The sequence below is a fragment of the Danio rerio genome, chromosome 16 (assembly GCF_052040795.2).
Source record: "Danio rerio strain M-AB ecotype USA chromosome 16, GRCz13ab, whole genome shotgun sequence".
Taxonomy (NCBI): Eukaryota; Metazoa; Chordata; class Actinopteri; order Cypriniformes; family Danionidae; genus Danio; species Danio rerio.
The window spans coordinates 11,840,023-11,860,000 of NC_141036.1; the positions used below are offsets into that span (position 1 = coordinate 11,840,023).

The window sequence follows — 19,978 nt, forward strand, 5'->3', positions numbered from 1 at the left end:
CTTGAGGTTGTTCAGTATGATTTTATTTACGGCTAGGTGTGATTCGATTGGACAGGAATCACAAGACTGTTTTTTTCTACTCAGCCAATCCTCATAAACAAGAAAAAATAAAGTAGTTACTGCAGGTTGAAGGAAAGTAGTGGAGTAACAGTACCGATACTGCACTAAAAATGTACTTAAGGGAAAGTAAAAGTAAACATTTTTGAAATTACAATTCCTGAGAAAAACTCAATTACAGTCATTTGAGTATTTGTAATTTTTTACTTTACAAATCTCCCGCCACCCTCCTGTTTTGTCATTTCTCCCTGATAACTCTTTAATTTCACACTGTCCCTGTTCTTCAGCTTTTTGGTAAAGTCTGTAACACTTACAGGTCACCAACTTTGATATACTATTTGATTGCAGTGGCTGCTAGAAACCTGGTCCATAGTACAGTTAATAACACCACAATACAGTTACTAGCCTGGTTCTCGAAAGGGTTATTCATACAAACACACAGTAATGTGCATTGCTAACAACTTTACTTAGACAATTTAAAGGCAATTTCGTCATTATTTGATTTCTTTAAACTTTAAAATTCCATATTTTCAAATAGTTATTCATTCATTCATTCACTCACTCCCTTATTCATTTTCGGCTTAGTCTCTTTCTTATTCAGGGGTTGCCACAGTGGAATGAACCGCCAACTTATCCAGCATATGTTTTATGCAGCGGATGCCCTTCCAGCTGCAACCCAGTACTGGGAAACATCCATACACTCTTGCACTTGCACACTCATACACTTACACAATACGACCAATTTAGCTAATTCAATTCACAATTATGCATGTCTTCGGACTCTGAGGGAAACCCACACAAACACAAGGAGAACATGCAATCTTCACACAGAAATGCCAACCGAGGGCTCGAATCAGTGACCTTCTCGCTGTAAGGCGAAAGTGCTAACCACAGCGCCACCATGTCACCCCTCAAGAAGTTGCTTCAAACAAATATAAACATTTACAGTTTTAGCTGAGTCTAGAGTCACCTTTGTATTCTAGTATTAAAACTTTTAATCTTAATTATTATTTTAAAATACATTTATGTGCACTGTTTGCTTGAGCATCAATAATAACTCTATATAAACTGTCGATTGAAGTGTCTAATATAAACGTGCATGAGTGGGAAGAATCCTTTATAAAACACTGGCGGTGTGTTCATTTTGACAACTATCTGAATATATTGAACTGCTGCAGAAAAAACATATATGTAGGAAACACCGTGAAGAATTCCTTGCCCTGTTAAACAGAATTTGGGAAATATTTGAAAAGTAATTTAAATTTCACAGGAGGGCTAATCACTTTACCCTCAACTCATTGTTTGTTTGAGAATCTATAATAACCGTCCAGGTTTGGAGTGTCTGATGACAGAATCTACACAAATCGCACTAATTAACATCATAATCTCCAAAACATGCTTCGGTTTTAATAACCTTAATTCTGACAGTGAAATACATTGTTAGGAATCAGTGTGTCGAGAGCACACAAACAGTGGACGGTTTGTTTTCACATGTATAATAACAGACAAATGTATGCTCCTGTATGGCGTGCATTGGCTATACCTTGATTATAATCATCATCCATTAAAATGTTATTAGAGACAACTGTGCGATGAAACATTTGTGACACAGAGCAATGAAAAACAACAGCTCTAAGCCCAAGTATATAATCAAGAGGTGGTGATACATTACATTTTTAAGTTAACATATTAACTGTAAAATTAAATTATTGAATTGTAGTAATATATTTAAATTAATTTTTAGCTATAATTTGGGCCCCTTAGTATGCTCCAGCCCCCAGTTTAAGAACCACTGCCATAATAGATCACATTTATTAGTTTAGAGCAGGTGTACTGGATTTAAACAAGCCCAAATACAACATAACTAGGCAGTGGATCTTGGGGCAATCCTCAATGGGTTGTATTACATGCTACTTTGTTACATTAAAGCTATAGGACATCTGGGATCTGATTGCATTGCAATGGTGATGGTGAACTAAATTTCCAATGGTATTTAAAGGTGCCATAGTAGACAAAATATTTTAATTGTTCTCTGATATTTAAGTAGAAGGTTTATGGCTTCACAACCCAATTTAATAAGATTGGTTTAGACCATATTTTAAAGGGTCATGAATAATAATGAGCTCTATTCTGATGTTCAAGCAGTTTCTGTCAGTGCTGGATACTCGCACATAAACAACTCATTGATGTAACCTTATGTTATTATGAAAATGTCTGTTCTTTTTATTTTTTTTAATTAAAATTTGTGGTACGTGGCTCAAAAGCAAAGCATTAAAATGCCACTAATTTCCTGAAATAAAGGTTGAATTTCGGGATAATTTCTTGCAGCTTTTTGATAAGATAATGGGCACTCCTTCTTATCTGTGCAGTGGATTGGATGAACACAATATTTCCTTTTCTTTTTAAAAAAAAAAAGAGTGAACAAAGTGTCACTGCTTGAATTGACTAATTACAAACATATGTAGAAAATTTCCCATTATACATGTTAAACTAAACAGACATTATGCCTTTTTGGGGTATCATTAAATACATGAATAATCTGTATATCCTGCATTTTGCATTCTGATGTGCTGTGAACATTAGAACCTACATGGCTGCCTGCTTGACTTTTTTCACTCCTCTCTAAAGTCTGTCCTATTTTCAAAATTAGAGTCAATCAAATCAACAGTAAAACTTTAAAACAATCAACACAGTAAAACTTTTTGAAATACCTCTTACAAATACTCGGAATAAAATGTACTAGTGTAGATAACCTTATAAATGCTCTTTATCTGTCTGAGAAGCTGACAATATGGATTATGCATATCCATAAAATTCTGTCTCCAGCGCTAAAGTGTAACTCGAGAAGCCGAGCACAGATGCAGAGGGAGCGGATCAAATAAATGAAAGAGCTTATACATAAGTGACAGAGTATCAAGGATGTGCCTCTAGAAAACTTTTCTTTATATGATTCTCTTTTTTATGTGTAGTGTGAGCACTTGCAAATCAGTGTATATACATGATACTGTATTTTAAACCTAAATAGATCACAGGTTCTTGTATCCCAAATTCACAGAATGCATTGCACTAACAACCTGGGACCATTCTCTGTGATAAAAGCTCAGATAAATGTAAACAAAGGGGACAAAATAGTTCATTCATTCATTTTCTTTTTGGCTTAGTCCCTTTTATTAATTTGGGTTCGCCACAATGGAATGAACCGCTAACTTATCCAGCATATGTTTTACGTAGTGGATGCCCTTCTGGCCGCAACATATCTCTGGGAAACATCCATACACACTCATTCACACTCAACGGAGAGAGAACATGCAAACTCCACACAGAAACGCCAACTGACCCAGCCGAGGCTCGAACCAGTGACCTTCTTGCGCCACTGTGACGCCCACAAAATAATTCAATCTACTTAAAATAAATTGTAATCTCACAAGTAAACATTATGGCCAATCAAGTGCAGCCTGGGGCGAGCATATTAATGATCCTGTGTGAGTCATCAGAGTTTTGTTCTGATAGGCCTTGATTTTCACCAGAATATTACACTAATGGGATTTATGTGAGAACAAGGCAACAATGGTGTTTAGGTCTCAATGTATGTCTGGTTCATAATCAACTCTTAAATAATTAGCCTATAGTTATATCCATATTTCAATTATATGCCACCTTTAAAAATTCAGCCAATAGAAACTGGTGGGGGGGGGGGTTAGTGGTAGGGATTAGGGCTGCACAATATATCATTTCAGCATCGATATCGCAACGTGATCATTGGCAATAGGTAAATCGCAGGATATGCAGTGTTGAGTTTGTATTATAATTTATCATTTGCATGTGTTTTTGATGACTGTGATTGTATAATGATTTTAAAAATGTTCAGGTATAAGAATTTGTACCTTATTTATGATGTGTTTTATTGAATTAATTGGATCATTCAGTTACTTGCATACTGTTAGACTCTGGATATGATCAAACACTTTTTCTTGATTGTCTTTATACATTGTTATGCATGAAAATACTCACAACACATGCAACTACAGAAATGTGCTACAAATAGCACAGACTACAGCGAAAACGTGTCAGAGGACCCCCAAAAAGTTTATAAATTGTTTATTAGATTTTATGGAGATGCAAATAGTAAACATTAAATCATCAATCTCCGACTAAACACGTGCATGAAAATACTCACAACACATGCAAATAGAGAAACACACTGCAAGTAGAGCACAATGAAAATGTGTCGGGGGACACCCAAAAGTTTCTAGATTGTTTATTAGATTTTATGGAGATGTACTTTCATCACAGAATCCTTCCAATTGATTTAACATAATAAAATCTTTCCAAATTTAAATATTAGGTCATATTGTGCAGTTGTATTCGTATCGCAATATTTGGCAAAATATAAAAATTGCAATGTTAGATCTTTCCAATATCGTGCAGCAGGATGTTTAACAAAGACCAATCTGGGACCGTTTAACAGTGGGAGAGCACTTGGATTGAATAGATCACTCGGACTGTGAGCTTTTGCATTTTCCAGTTGGCATAGAAAAAAAAGCCCACATCTGGAAGATCAGTGCTCATCCACTAGAATCTTATAGCGCCTTTCTTGTTCTTTACATGTTTCCTATGTAGGATTTTTGCTTCTTTCCAACAGAATCTATTTTGTGAACTTGCTGTCAATCCTGCTGACTCCACCATTATGTAGCCTTACCAGTGGTCTACAGTAGAGACATTTTTTTAAAGTGTGACTACCTTGAACCTGAGTGTTTTTATAATGTTGTGTCAAGCACAAGTGCAAAACAAGTGCACTTACATACAGCTTAGTACACTTACATTGATAACAATGGAAAACCAAGGAAACCGAACTGAAAGGCATATTTTGTGAAAATGGTCCTTGAAGTGATACATCACCCAAAAATGACACTTACCTCAAGTGGTTCTAAACTTTTGTGAGTTTCTTTTTTTCTGTTAAAGATAAAATAAAATATTTTGGAGGATGCTGGAAACAAGCCATCACTGGCATTCATAGTAGGAACAAAAAATACAATGGATGTCAATGGCTGTTGCTTTCTTACCTACTACAAAATTTGTGTTCAACAGAAGACAGAAATTTAAACAGGTTTTAAACGAAAGAAAGTGAAAAGTGTAAATGATAACAGAATATTCTTTTTTTTGGGGGGGTGGGGGGGTGGGGGGGTAGGGGGGGTTACTGTTAAAAATTATGAAACAGAATCACACACACAATGCACACATAAGATCCCTACCTGCAGGCACAGGTCGGCAACATGACTTTGTACCACAATGTACCCAAACGTCATGGGGACACTGGATTTTGTTTAGAAATGAAAATTGGGTTGACGTCAGAACCCAACGTTAGGCCGACGTCAATGTCCAACTTCCAACCTAAAATAAGCCAAATATCAATGTCTAATCATGTTTTACCTTGACATTGTGTGGACATTTCCACTATGACATCTATCAGACGTTGGATTTTGGTCACTTTCCAACACAACCTAAAATCAATCAAATATTAATGTTTTAATGCGAGTTGTATACAGCAATTTCATTTTGAACCTCATTGCATATACTTTATGTAACTGTCAGGTAATTGTTTTAGCTTCAACTGTATTTTTTTTCTCTCTGACTTTGTCTGTAAGACTGAAACTGCATGAAAGGAACCACTAAATAATGCAATGCATCTATTTAACACACTGATATAGAAAAAAAAAAAAGTTGAATGGAAAAACATGTGAATGGCCTGTTCTGTAATTGTTATCAAATCTAATAAGCAACACACAATAGCTATAGGAGATTTGTTTGATAGCTTATAAGAACATTTTAGTTCTCTAATGGTGTGATCACATTTTTTTTTTTAAAAGAGCAAATATTAACAGAGGAGCACTAAAGATCCAAAAGTATTGAATTTTAGTTATACAATTTCAGCAATACATTAGGTAATAAGTAAGCCTTTTAGTAATGAACTTGATGCTTCTGGATGCTTTGGTGTTGCCATATTTATAAATAAGAATTTTGGGTGAAATCCAGTCATTTTAGAAGAAATCTGGTATACTATAAGAGACTTACTGCATTATAAGACGTTTTTTTTCATAGAGAATTTGCTGAAAGATTAAGTTGGTCATCTGAACTGTTGACACACCTGACATATAGGGTCCTATCATACACCTGGCGCAATAAGGTGCAAGATGTGTTTGGCATGATTTGTTGCTATTTTCAGACCACCGCAAGCCTCATTTTTTTATGTTTTGCACCACATTGTTTAAATAGCAAATCCATTTGCGCCACTTTGTGGACTCATGGGTGTTTTGGCCTGTAAAGAAGGTGTGCTAAGGTGCATTGTTGGCATGTTGCTACTTTGAAGAACTTAAATAGAGCGCGCCATTGACCAACTGAAACCTGGTCTAAAGTCCAATGTAGAGCATGTTAGTTATGCGCCTATGCAGGTCTAAAACGCATACACATTTGTTATTACACACAGGATGAACAGCAATACACAAATATCTTTGCATATGATTAAAATGTTACAAACATTTTTTTTACATAAAAAACCACTACCACCATGCCTTCATGTCAGGGGGCTTTTTTCAGTTGATTCATGAAATGTTGCATTTATAATGTTCTTATTATTAGCAGTATTATTTATTATATGCATACTTATATTTGTTTTAATAAAACCAAGTTTAGATTTGTCCACCTGTAGGGTTTTGGAGAAGTACGCGCCACTAAATGGGGCACAAGAATAGGATGTGTGTTTGAATGTATTTTGACCACACTTTATTATTATTGTTCATTTATTTGTTTGCAGGAAATTAGAAATGAATTTAGAAATAGTTTTGAAACTAATCTTTGTGCTTAACAAACACAATTAAATATGTAGGCTGATGGATGTCTTTAGTGAAGTGCGTACAACACTACTTCAATGTTCAGGAAAGTAAAGGATTAACGTAGAGTAAAAGTAAAATATAGAAAGTAAAGGAGGAAGGAGGCTTGTTCTTTATCTTGCGCTGTATAGGGTTTAACTGTATTCTCGCTAGTGAAGCATTCAGTTTTTCTTCTTACAAAGTCCGCCATGTAAATTGCAAATTCGCCATGGTGCAATGCAACTGACACTTAAAGGGATTGTGAGATGAGACTTTGATTGGTTTAATGCACTTTATGCTCAAAACACACCCAGAACTCATTAAGAGAATAAGCACAACCCTGTGAGACCATGCGCCGGGGCGCAAAGCGAATTTTTCCATCCTTAAAAAGAAGCAAAAGTGGATTCGGACATGGCTTTAATGCTTAATGCGCCTAAATCGTTAAAATCAAGCCTATATTTTCCAAGGTGAAATCTTTTACCCCCATGTGAACCTTCTGGTGTTTGGATTAAATATGACTTCTTTGTGAGTGTTGCTGCACACATTTGTCAACATAACATATATTATTGCTAGAAATCTCACAGAAATGTAAACAAAAGCAAGCCTGTTTTGACATGTTTTACATATGTGTTGTGTGCACCGATTTTATATTGCACTTTAGTGCCATTATTTTATGGAACTGTCTTCTGACGACACAGACTTTGTTTTAGCTTCAACATTGTTGTCCCTGGTGACCTTGTCTGTCACACATAAAACATGACATGTAAACAACCAAACACAGCAGTTTAGCATATATTTACAGAACAAGAATAGAAAGCAGTGAAATGGAATGGAAAAAATATGCCACTACTGATAAAAACTGTTCACCCTCCTGAAAAAAATCCAATTCTTGGTTTGTGATGACAAAATGACTGCATGTCACATTTGACAATGGATCTTGCTGCAGGAAAATTTCCATCTGACCACACTTTAATTATTAAATCACAGTTAGATCGCAAGAGCAGCTCCAGCTATTTTTAGTAGCTTTCAATATTCTGATTATTTGCTGTTAATTTAAAGGGAACCTGTGATGAAAATCATCTTTTTTAAGCTGTTCGGAAAGAGGTGTGTGTAGGTATAGAGTGTCCATTGTCATATTGGGGTGGTTTAAAGGCAACAAGTCTCTCTTTTTTAAGTTCTTGATGTTAAAATAAGATCCAAATCCTTCCCATTTTGAGGCCCACCACAACATGACGTAGGAGTGTGGTTTCCATTTGTTCCAACCTGTTAGTCTTTCACTATTCTGTTAACTCCACAAATATACTATTTTAAAATAAGCTGAAACCTTCTATAGATGTTAATGGTCACTGCCAGTTTTTAGTTCTTAGTTTTGTGTTCCAAATGACAAGGAAACTCACAAAGGTTTGAAAGCATTTAAGGGCATTTTGGACTATACGTTTAAACTTACCCATACAATCAAATCTGTCCCCAATCCAGCGTTTCACAATCCTGCTTCTCACACCCTTCACTGTATATTTAGTACATCACTCTTATTTAAAATAGATAACCAGCTTGTTAGGAAAGCTCCATGCATCAACTGTATTCTGACTGACACATGCCTACTGTATGCTGTGTGCATTGTTCCTTAGTCCCTTACCCTTCATTAAGCACAAGAAACCTCGATTACACTTTAGAATGTTCATTCATGGATTTTCACAACAGCATCACCCACAGCTTCTTACCAGAGAAGCGTGAAGTGTGTTTTACATAATATACCTCTGTAAATAAATACAACATACATTCACATATCACACACTACAATGACATTTGAATAAAACATGCTCCATCAAACTGAATACATGGCGGAATATCCTGTGGAGTCCACTTTGCAGGAGACGTATTGTTGAATTACCACAAACATCTGTCGTGAAAATAATAACCCTACCTAACTTGCTTACAGGTAGGAATAGATTTTACGCAGACTAAAATGTGCCATGTAATAAAACAACAAAAGCTCTGGAATCTGAAGAAAAGGCCTAGGATAGACTTTGACACATTCTTGTCCTATTTCCTAAACTTTCCTTCCCTTCTGATATTGCTCAATACTTGGGTGTGACAGGTAACAAGGTTTTGTTCACTATCTTGATAAATTTGGATTAAATCCTAACAGATGAGTAAATCTTTAAGTCACTCTTAACAAAAGAACCATTCATTCCTCTCATAGAGAAGGTCGAAATGTCTCTGGGTTGCAAATCTGTATCCAGACTGGCTCGTAGTGAATAGCTCTAAAGCTCAACACTGTAATTTGGATTTCCATCTCACTTGTATCTGTAAAATAAATAAATGTTACCCTTTTTGATTTATTCTGGAGTCTGTCCAGAATTAAAATGCATCGTATCCAGTAGATTAAGAGGAGTCTGTGCCACCATTATGATATGACATGATTTTATCGATTTTTAAGGTGCATTTGATTGTATGGAGCTGTGTGGCACAGCAGCAAGAAGATCTTTTAATGATTTAATCACTGTTATTAGCAAGTTGTATAGAAATGACTAAATTAACAACTCTTTTAGAATGAGTGAGAAGGAGGCAACCAGAATACTTGAGTAAGAGTTAACCTCTCTTGACTAACTTCAGTGTCGAGATAATGCCCATGAGAAGAAACGCAACCCCAGGGCATGGAACTCTAAGCAGCGTCTGGTCCCTAATGAACGTACAATTAAAAACATCAGACCCAAGAAAATATCAAAGTCTGGTAAAATTAGAAAAAAATGTGGTTAAATTCAGACGAGTGCTTTTCTTTTGAGAGGGCGGGTCAATCTGTAAAATTGGTTGGGTTTAGGGAAGGAGGAGGGTGGGTCAGTCGATTGGACGGTCGCCCAGTCAATCATTCAGTCAGTCGACAGAGGCCTTTGATGGGTTTACTTGAGAAGAGCGCGGGCACGAACGGCACTTGCAAGAGACATTAGAGATATGGAAAAGTGCACACAACAGCCTCTCGCGGATTTGAAACTTCCAAAAACATCCACGGGACTACGTTTTCAGAATGAGCCTGGGTTGACTAATAATGTGATCAGCTAAAAACATAAATGGTAAAATTGAAATAACCATAATTGGAGTAAGGTTGAACTTGGAGTTGAAAACAAAAATAAATTGATTCTAATAAATAACAAAAATCTTTTCAGATGTGCTAAAAAAAAGTTTAAATGCATTTAACCCTCGACGATTAATCAGATTCCCATGAGCTGATAGAAATGTAATCTTACACCTCCTTTGCTTACTACCCCCTCAAAAGAACCATAAGTGTTTTACGATACAATATGAACACAATATGTGCACTGCATTATATATTTACATAATAGTCAAGGTCAACTAAAATAAAGTGGGACACAGTTTACTTTGTGAGTTTATTGAGAAACAGACAATCAAAAATAAATGAAAACAATACTGTTTCAGGGCGATATGGTGGCGCAGTGGGTAGCACGTTAGCCTCACTGCAAGAAGGTCGCTGGTTTGAGCACCGACTGGGTTAGTTGGCATTTCTGTGGAGTTTGCATGTTCACGTTGGTTTCCTCCGGTGCTCCGGTTTCTCCCACAGTACAAAGACATGTGGTATAGGTGAAGTGGATAAGCTAAATTATCTGTAGTGTACGCGTGTGAATGGGAGTGTATGGGTGTTTCCAAATGATGGGTTGCAGCTGGAAGGGCATCCGCTGCGTAAAACATATGCTAGATAAGTTAGCGGTTTATTCTGCTGTGACGAGCCGAGATTAATAAAGGGAGTAAGCTGAAAAGAAAATTAATGAATGAATACTGTTTCACTTCTGTTGATGCACTGAACAGCAATATTGGATATTGAATTTGAGGTTGTTGGGGTTTAAATGGAACAAATGGAGTCTACCATAATCCTCTAAAACACATTAATAAAACATTCTGCTCACTAATTAAGCACCTCTGTTTTAAATGTAGACTCTAGGATCTCTACAATTCTAGGTAGAACTAAAAAGCCTACCCTTTGGAACAGGTTTTTGCATTGGGAACGTGCCTGATGTCCTACAATGCTGGCAGCTCACTAGGTTTTGCAACAGAGCTCTAGTCACTGTCACACATGAGTCATTAAGCACAAGGCTGGTCTGGGTCTGATAATGTTTGTTTCAGAGTGTCACAGCGCTGGTCTCTGGTGGAAAACAAGATCCGAGTTCATTTATAACACAGCGGTGAAAATAAAATAGTAAAAAAAAAAAAATACAGGAATAAGACGAATGCAGTGGAATGGAGTGAAAATCAGAATGAGCGAGAGAAATCAGTGAAAGAAAGACAGAAGAAAGGGAGGTATTGAGAGTAAGAGAAAGAGAGAGTGTGGGGAGCATTGATTTCTCTCCTCCCTCAAGCTAATTAAAGTTTGGCACTGGCTTTACTGTGCATGCAGGCTCCCTTGAGAGCGCAGCTAGTTATTTACATTTTCACTGGGCTTTGTGTTGCCACCGACTCACTTTGTTCCCAGCAGCACTGCAAACACACAGATGCACGCTGTTTACAAACAACTGCAGAGACATACCATCTCAGGTGTAGAGCTGGGTTTGGAGCCCTTAATCCCTGTGTCTTTAGGATTTTGCCCACTAACTTGTTTCCTTTCCCACAGGTCTGCTGAGACTGGAAGAGCTGATAAGGCGTTTTCTGATCTCTCGAGAGACGCTGTCAATCAGGATGCTGGATGACAACCTTGACCCAACGCCATTATTGAAGGAGATTCGTGATGACAAAATAGCTACAATAATTATTGATGCTAATGCGTCCATTTCTTACCTTATACTGAAAAAGGTAAGCATGTATACAGTATTTAAGTGCTGTTGCATTTTCGCCCACCTCAATTCCTTACGTTCTCTCATATTTCACCTGCTTTTGAATGAATAAACTCTATGAATATCATATACTGTAAAAATGGCCAAGATTCCAATGGTATAAAAAATATTACCTTGAAAATCTGTAACTTGGTTAATAGTAAATTAACTTAATTTATATGACGAATAACCATAAATCGACTTTCTCAGAATTCACTGCATAACACTTAACTGGGGGCCACTATCAAATATTTGCCATTGACTCGAAAAGAGTTTCAACTCTTGGAATCATCCTAACTTACGCCGGCTTATGGTATTTAACTTTTTGTTTGTTAGGGCTGTTAAGTCCATATCTTACACCTGACGCAATAAGGTGCAAGATGTGTTTTGAGCAATTTGTTGCCATTTTCAGACTAGTGCAACCCTAATTTTCAGGGTTTTTGCCACGTTGTTTAATTGGCAAATCCATTTGCACTACTTTGTGGACTCATGGGTGTGCCGGTCTATAAAGGAGGTGTGTTAAGGCACATTGTTGGCACGTTGATATTTTGAGAAATTGAAATATACCATGCCATTGACCAAGTAAAAGCTGGTCTAAAGTCCACAGAGCACAGAGCACGTTAGTTACAGATATAAAAAAAACATTGCCTTCATGCCTTCTTCATGTTTGGGGGGCTATTTTCATTTTTTTCATGACAATTTGCAATTTTATTAAAGTGTATTATCATTAGCAGTATCATTTATTATTTGCATATTTCGATTTGTTTTTATAAAAACAAGTTTAGATTTGTCCACCTTGTCGGATTTCAGAGACGTATACATGACCATATGGTGCATACAATTGGGAAGTGTGTTTGGCTATAACTCAGTTTTTTGAGCACGCTTCGTTTTTATAATTCACTTATTAGATTGCTGGAAATTAGAACTGAATTTAGAACAAACTAAATTAAACATGTTACGGATGTCTTCAGTGGAGTGGAAACACAATTTCCTTATCCATGAAATCAAAGGAGTAAAGTAAAGAATAAAAGTAAAGAGAAAGTAAAGAGGCCAAATGGAAGAGGCTCATTCTTTATCTTCGTGCAGATGGTCTGTTTAACTGTTTTCTCGCTAGTAAAGCTTTCAGTTTTTTCATTCAGTTTTTTCCACTTACAAAGTCTGTCATGTAAATAGCAAATGCGCTATGGCGCTATGCAACTGACTCTTAAAGGTAATGGGAGATGAGACACTGATTGGTAATGCACGTTATGCTCAAAACACACTCATAACTCATTAAGAGAATAAGCAAAACCCTGTTAGAAAATGTGACATGGTGCAAACCATATTTTTCTGGCCTTAAAATAGCAAAAGTGGATTCGGACACGGCCTGAATGCTTTTGCGCAATGAGCTTTAGACTATGCGCCTAGATCTTTAAAATAGAACCCTTAGTTTTTTCTTATCAGTGATGTCCATTAGAGTTTTATATTACATCTAATTTTGATAAATAAATTTTATTGCATTAATTTCATTTTATGAATGTTACCATTATTGTGTTTAGTAGCTGTGTGAATAACACTGAGCACCTTCTATATACAGGATTTCTGCTGGTTTCACAAAGTTAAATATAAGAAATTTTAAGACCTTTTTAAGACCACGAAGAATGAAATTCCAGACTTGTATAAAGCTAAATGCTAAAGATGTTTTTAAGGGCCCAGAAGAGAAAAAGTAAAGAAAAACTAATTCTAATAATTTATTTCTTAGCCACATATTTTAAATATTGTGGTAAAACAAGCAGACCCTAGTTATATACATATATGTTTTTGAAACATACCTATTAAACAATTTACAACATAAAGTTCACAACATTTTAATCCCACAAATACCCTGTATATATGTATGGTTCTCTGCTTGTGGGAAAAGTCATTTGTGATGAGCATCGGTTTATCATATGGCTCATCAACACATGCAAATGGTTGTGTTTTTGTTTGTATAAACATATGATTTGTAGATGTTGGTACTTAAAAACATGAGTGTACACTACCTGACACAAGTCTTACAAGTGACACAAGTCGTAGATCCCAGTTGTAAGAGCAACATAATAACTTGACTTCTAATTGATTATTAAAAGTGGCAGAAGGTAGATTTTTCTGATGAATCATCTTATGAACTGCATCCCAATCATCACCAATACTGCAGAAGACCTATTAGAACCTGCATGGAATCAAGATTCTCATAGAAACCAGTCAAGTTTGGTGAAGGAAAATCATGGCTTGGGGTTACAATCAGCATGGTGGCAGGAGATCTGCAAATTGGATGGCAACATCAACAGCCTGAGGTGTCAAGACATTTGTGCGGCCCATTACCTTATAATCCCCAGCATGGCACTTCTCTCATACTTCAGCCTCCACATCAAAGTTCCTGACAGCAAAAAAAGTCCAGGTGCTCCAAGATTGGCCAGGCCAGTCACCAGATATGAACATTATTAAGCATGTCTGGGGTAATATGAAGGAAGAGGCATTAAAGATGAATCCAAACAGTCTTGATGGACTTCTGCCTGAACACCTTCTTTGACTTTATAAATAAGTTATTTGAGTTATTGCAGAGATGTATGGATGTAGTCCTCCAAGCTCATGGGAGTCATACACAATATTAATTCATTTTCCACTGCACCATGACTTTATATTCTATACTGTATTGTTTCTGTTGCGTGACAAGACTTTTGTGTAAGCAAAGTCAGACCAGTTCTAATTGAATAATTAAAAATCAAGGCATGATCATATTTTATTTTAGTAAAATATCATCTTTCATATAAGCCACTTCTGATACCAAATAATCAACTAGAAGTCAAATTATTATTTGTTGTTCCTAAAACTTGGATAGGAGACAAGACTTTTGTCAGGTAGTGTATAACACTAACGTACTATCCGGTATGGGTAGTTTACCATAAAATGTAGACATTTCTTTTAGGGTTTCTACCATATCTTTAATGGTAAATTCTGGAAAAAACAAAGTCATCTTATTATTATTATTACAGTGTAATGCTGTTAAAGGACTGTTTTGCATGAACACTAATGTCCTGCTTTCCATGCAGCTCTCTCAGTTACACACACACACACACACACACACACACACACACACACACACACACACACACACACACACACACACACACACACACAAAAGTGAAATGTTTTTCTAACAATCTTTTTGACTTTCTTTTCAGGCATCAGAGTTGGGGATGACATCAGCGTTTTACAAGTACATCCTCACAACTATGGTAAGATAGAGGAGGAGTTCTTGGCCTATTTTCCTGCAGATATATTCATGCCTGAAGCTCCATCTTCTGTATTAACAATTCATCTTTATTACGCAAACCATCTCACACTTCTCAAGCCAGCACCCCTCACAGCTTGTACTGCATAACATACATTACTACTGCATAACCTACAAAACACAATCCGGCAAGCACACACTACTATAACCACTAGTTGCTAATCTAACATACCTTGTTGCATTCACCTTAAAGAGATAGTTCAGGCAAAATAAAGATTTACTCAATATGTGCTTACCCACGAGTGGTTTAAAATATTGATTTCCTTTTTCTGTTCAACACAAAAGAAGATATTTTGAAGAATGTTGTAAACAGCTGACATCTATATTAGAAAAAAATAACTAAAGAAGTCATTCTGATGGTCTGTGTTGTGTCTGTGTGTGTGTGGTGTGTGTGGTGTGTGTGTGTGTGTGTGTGTGTGTGTGTGTGTGTGTACATGTTTTTGTGACATATCAGGACACAAATCTGTATAATGACATGGGTATGGCACAGGTATTACAAAAAGGAGGTAAAATATGAGGACATTAGTGACGTCCTCACTTCTCAAAATGCTTATAAATCCTACAGAATGAGTTTAATCAGAGAGTAAAGCTGCACACAGTCTCCTGTGATGGTAGGGTTTAGGGGTGGGGTGGGGTGAGGGCAATATAATATACGGTTTGGGCTGCATAAAATGAATGGAAACCTATGTAATCTCCCCACTTTTCACAAAAACAAACATGTGTGTGTGTGTGTGTGTGTGTGTGTGTGTGTGTGTGTGTGTGTGTAAAAGAAGAAAAAAACTCAAACAGAAATGTGAGTCCTGTTGACATGTTCACAGTTTAAACTATCCATTTGGAAAACACTACATGATTCAATCTGTTAAACACAAACTATCATACACTTGCTGACTTGGTTAATAAATATTTAAAAGAAGAAGAAAAAGAAACTGAACATCATAAATTGCTGAACACACCAGACTTTGAAGTTGTTCAGAACACAACACAACTCACACAGAAAGATGTGCCTTGTTGCTAGGAAACACATGACAAATTTACACAGTATGCATTCTAAAATTGGCTCAAAATGTCATACATGTTTGATGCCCTTGGATTGAATGGAATCACAGTTTGACGCTCAAATCCACACATCATGCACTACAGTATGTGATTTTCTGTCAATCGATCCATTCTGAGTACATTTTCCTGCAACTAGACTCAGATTGTAAATGGGAAGATGAGTTGTGTTTTCCAGCCTTTACACACACTGCTGAAACCTCTAGTGAATAGTCTAAACTTTGTTAACCTTACACACTTTACTGAACCATGCACGGAATACTAACGCCTCTAGCCTTAAAATGTTACTTTCTGTTTGCACCCACTACTTTCATTCCTAATCTAACTTGAAGGCCACCCCAAACTGGCATCAAAACATTAGCAGTGATGAAAGCTGACTGTGGTGTCACTGCATGTCACCTGAGGTCATGCTAGAAATTTGCACTTGAACACAATGCAAAAACACTGACTAAGTATCACGAACACTTGATATCTGCATGGGAGGGGGGAAAACTTGTCAGACCAAAAGGTGGCAGCAGTTTGGTTTCATCTTTTTGAAGGAGGGAAGTACTGCAGAAATACAAACCAAAACTCTGAAAGACTTTACCCTCGATGCCCTGTTCCCTTCAAAGTGGTTTAGCCACCATGAGAGAAAAAAAAAATTCTAAAAAATAAATGTTACATTATCTACATATCAGATGTGCACATGTAATTGTATGGCTAATTTACCATAAAAGTGTGGCTTAAACCTTGCTTGCACTACCAAAACCTGTCAATCTAATAAACGGTAGAAGATTTTCTAATATTCATGTATAGTCACTAGTCAAGCTATAGCATTACAACTTGTTCAAACAGTACTTAACCATCTAATCGATAGTCTATACCAGGGGTGCTCAACCCTGTTCCTGGAGATCTACCTTCCTGCAGATTTCAGTTGCAACCCTTATCAAACACACCTGTTTGTAATTATCAAGTGCTGTTTAGGTCCTAATTAATTGGTTCAGGTGTGTTTGATCATGGTTGGAGCTAAACTCTGTAGAAAGGTAGATCTCCAGGAACAGGATTGAGCACCCCTGGGGCCTCATGTATCAACGCTGCGTACGCACAAAAACTTTGCGTACGCCAGGTTTCACGCTCAGTATCGCTCACGTTTGGATTTACTAACAATGAACTGAACGTGGGAATGTGCGCAGCTTCACGGCAGCTTTCTGGCTGGCGTACGCACATTTTTTGTGCGTGTCTGTTTTATTTCCATTGGCGACTCCTAGAGGCAGTTGTGTTAAATTCCTCTCTACAAAGTGTCTGAGCCTTGCAATGGAAGCTGTATGAGACGGGGGGGGGGGGTTATCTAGCAGATATATAAGGTTTCCATACCATACAGTTGACCAGCCAAACATTACAGCGCAATTTGCAGCGGTCGCCTGTTGTCCCAATGTAATCTGAGCTATCTACTGCAAGCACATTGCTATAAAGACACTATCTGATAATTAATTTGCATGCGTGAATCAGAAACATTTCCATTCAGTAAATGTGCAAATAAAATATGATGCACAAACTTATTAATGATTCCTACTAGTCTTTCTTGTGATAAATAGTTGGCAAAATCTGATATATAGCGGGGGAAAAAAGCATGACTTCATCAGAGGCTGGATTCGAACCGAGTTCATGCTCGAACGTGTCAAAACATGTTGATATGCTTTTTTCGAGCTGCGCCACTGAGACTGTTAAGGGTACTGCACCATTTTACACCTAAAAACCACACTATGCGTTTTTTAAATTTACTCAGTGCGATGTTCAGACCCAACTGTGTTAACCGCATCAGCTAAACTCTCCCACTCTATTTTTTTCTTTTGTTGTTAATTCCGGAGGACAATCTTGCAAATAACACCGCTTTTCTCCGGTCTACCTCCGAAAGCAGCACCTCCATTTCACATTCTGTTCAAAGTTTCTCTTTTTGCTTGATTTTGCCATTGCTTTTTCGTTGGGTTTTGCCATTAGCATTGTCATTAGCATATTCATACGGGGGAGGAGGCAGGGAGGGGTTTTGTGCTCATGCATGTTGCGCTCAGTTTCACGTTCATTCGGATGTACAAAAGAATATGCGTGAGATTCGGCGTACGCAGTGTTTCATACATCTGAATTTTTTTCTGCGTACGCACATTTACAGCTTTGTGCGTACGCAATGTTTTAGTAAGATTTCCACGCAAGTCTTCGTACATGAGGCCCCTGGTCTATACTAACTGATTACCAATTCTTTACATGCACCTCTGAAACTTTAGTCACTAGTCCAACCAAACAGATCACATTCACTAGTTTAACCTAAAGGATCACTAAGCTTTACATACACCTTAAAAAACCTCTTGTCACAACTTTAACCTACAGACCACTGAAACTTACATGAACCTTTCCCTTCACTTCGTCAATTGGTGAAGTTCATTTCCACTGTTGGCCACTGGCTTCTTCAGATTTGGACTTGTGGAGCTGCGCATTGATAGATTTGCTCTTCAGTGTTTGAATTTTCAGCAGTGCAATTTAAACCACACTAAACTGAACTAAACTGAACTTAAACTAGACTTTACCAGAATTATGTTCTGCTTCTTTGACACAATCATTATTGTAAAAGCGCTATAGATAAACTGTATGAACATTATTGAAACGACTCTCTATTCTACACTATCAGATCCAATATTTGTTGCACAAAGAAAGTTGAACAAACTCCAGGTTGCAGGGTAAGATTTGGGTTGACATTGCCAAACAAATCCAACCTGGTTAAAATCAGGTTAAGTGGTTTATAATGCTTGGTATTAACCATGTCTGTTAACTGAGGATTTAATCCAGAGTCTGTGATTAATTTTGGACTGCATGTACCTGAGTGTGTGATGGATGCAGATTACAGCCAATCACATGAGACATGCATACCTGTCAACCCTTCGGATTTTGCCGGGATTCTCTAGTATTTCACCATTTAATCCTGCTATCATCCCGTTTAAGCATTTTCTCGTATTTCTCCTGTATTTTTAATCTGTCAATAAAAGGTGTATTTAGAATCCTAGAGTTGATCTCTAATGTGATAATTGTTAAAGTTGTTCAAGAGAATTATGCTTTTGCTTTATATTTGTCTTGAAAGCATGTTGAAATTAATATTAAAACAGCTGCATTCACTTCATTTTCATTAAAGCTATGCGTCTACTATCTCCCTTCCTACGCAGCCTCTGAATTTATCTAGTCATTTATCGATGCTGACTGAAGGACGCGTTTTTTAACTTTCATTCTTCAAGGGACAGCTCTGCTATCAAACAAAACAGTGGATCAAAAAACGAAATTCGCAGCTCTTGACTAAATAACTAGTCACGTTAGTCAATATTTAACTACAGTAAATGGGGTTTCAGGGTATCCTGTATTGTTACATCCCAATGTTGACAGGTATGGACATGAGAAAGTCAGTTTAGGTCTTTTCTATTGAGTCAGCAATTCACTCATATGTTGAAGATTTTAAAATATAATTTCAGAAATATAATGACTTTAAATTAACGTTGAATGAAATTACTGTGCGGTGGCAAAGTGGGTAGCGTTGTCGCTTTACAGCAAGAGGGTCACTGGTTCGAGACTTGGCTGGGTCAGTTGCCATTTTTGTGGAGTTTGCATGTTCTTGCTGTGTGGGTTTCCTCATGGGTGCTCAGGTTTCCCCCCACAGTCCAAAGACTATAGGTGAATTGGGTGAGCTAAATTGTCCGTAGTTTATGTGTGTGAATGAGAGAGTAAGGGTGTTTCCCAGTGATAGGTTGCAGCTGGAAGCGCATCCACTGAATAAAACATATGCTAGATAGGTTGGCAGTTCATTTCACTGTGGCAACCCCTAATTAACTAAGGGACCAAGCCGAAAAGAAAAT

The 19,978-nt window shown here is 37.0% G+C and overlaps 1 protein-coding gene and 1 long non-coding RNA gene across 6 annotated transcripts in view; one reads left to right on the forward strand and one right to left on the reverse strand.

The window, feature by feature from the left end:
• grik5 (glutamate receptor, ionotropic, kainate 5) overlaps nucleotides 1-19,978 on the forward strand; it is a 179,793-nt gene that overhangs the window by 131,214 nt on the left and 28,601 nt on the right. For all 5 annotated transcript variants that reach the window (XM_087286347.1, XM_087286349.1, XM_087286346.1 and 2 more), the window contains 2 exon segments: nucleotides 11,545-11,723; nucleotides 14,947-15,000. In XM_087286347.1, coding sequence (XP_087142473.1) covers nucleotides 11,545-11,723; nucleotides 14,947-15,000 — 233 coding nt within the window.
• The window catches only part of LOC147833285 (uncharacterized), an 84,919-nt gene that overhangs the window by 55,411 nt on the left and 9,530 nt on the right, over nucleotides 1-19,978 (reverse strand). The gene's annotated exons all lie outside the window — the stretch shown is intronic.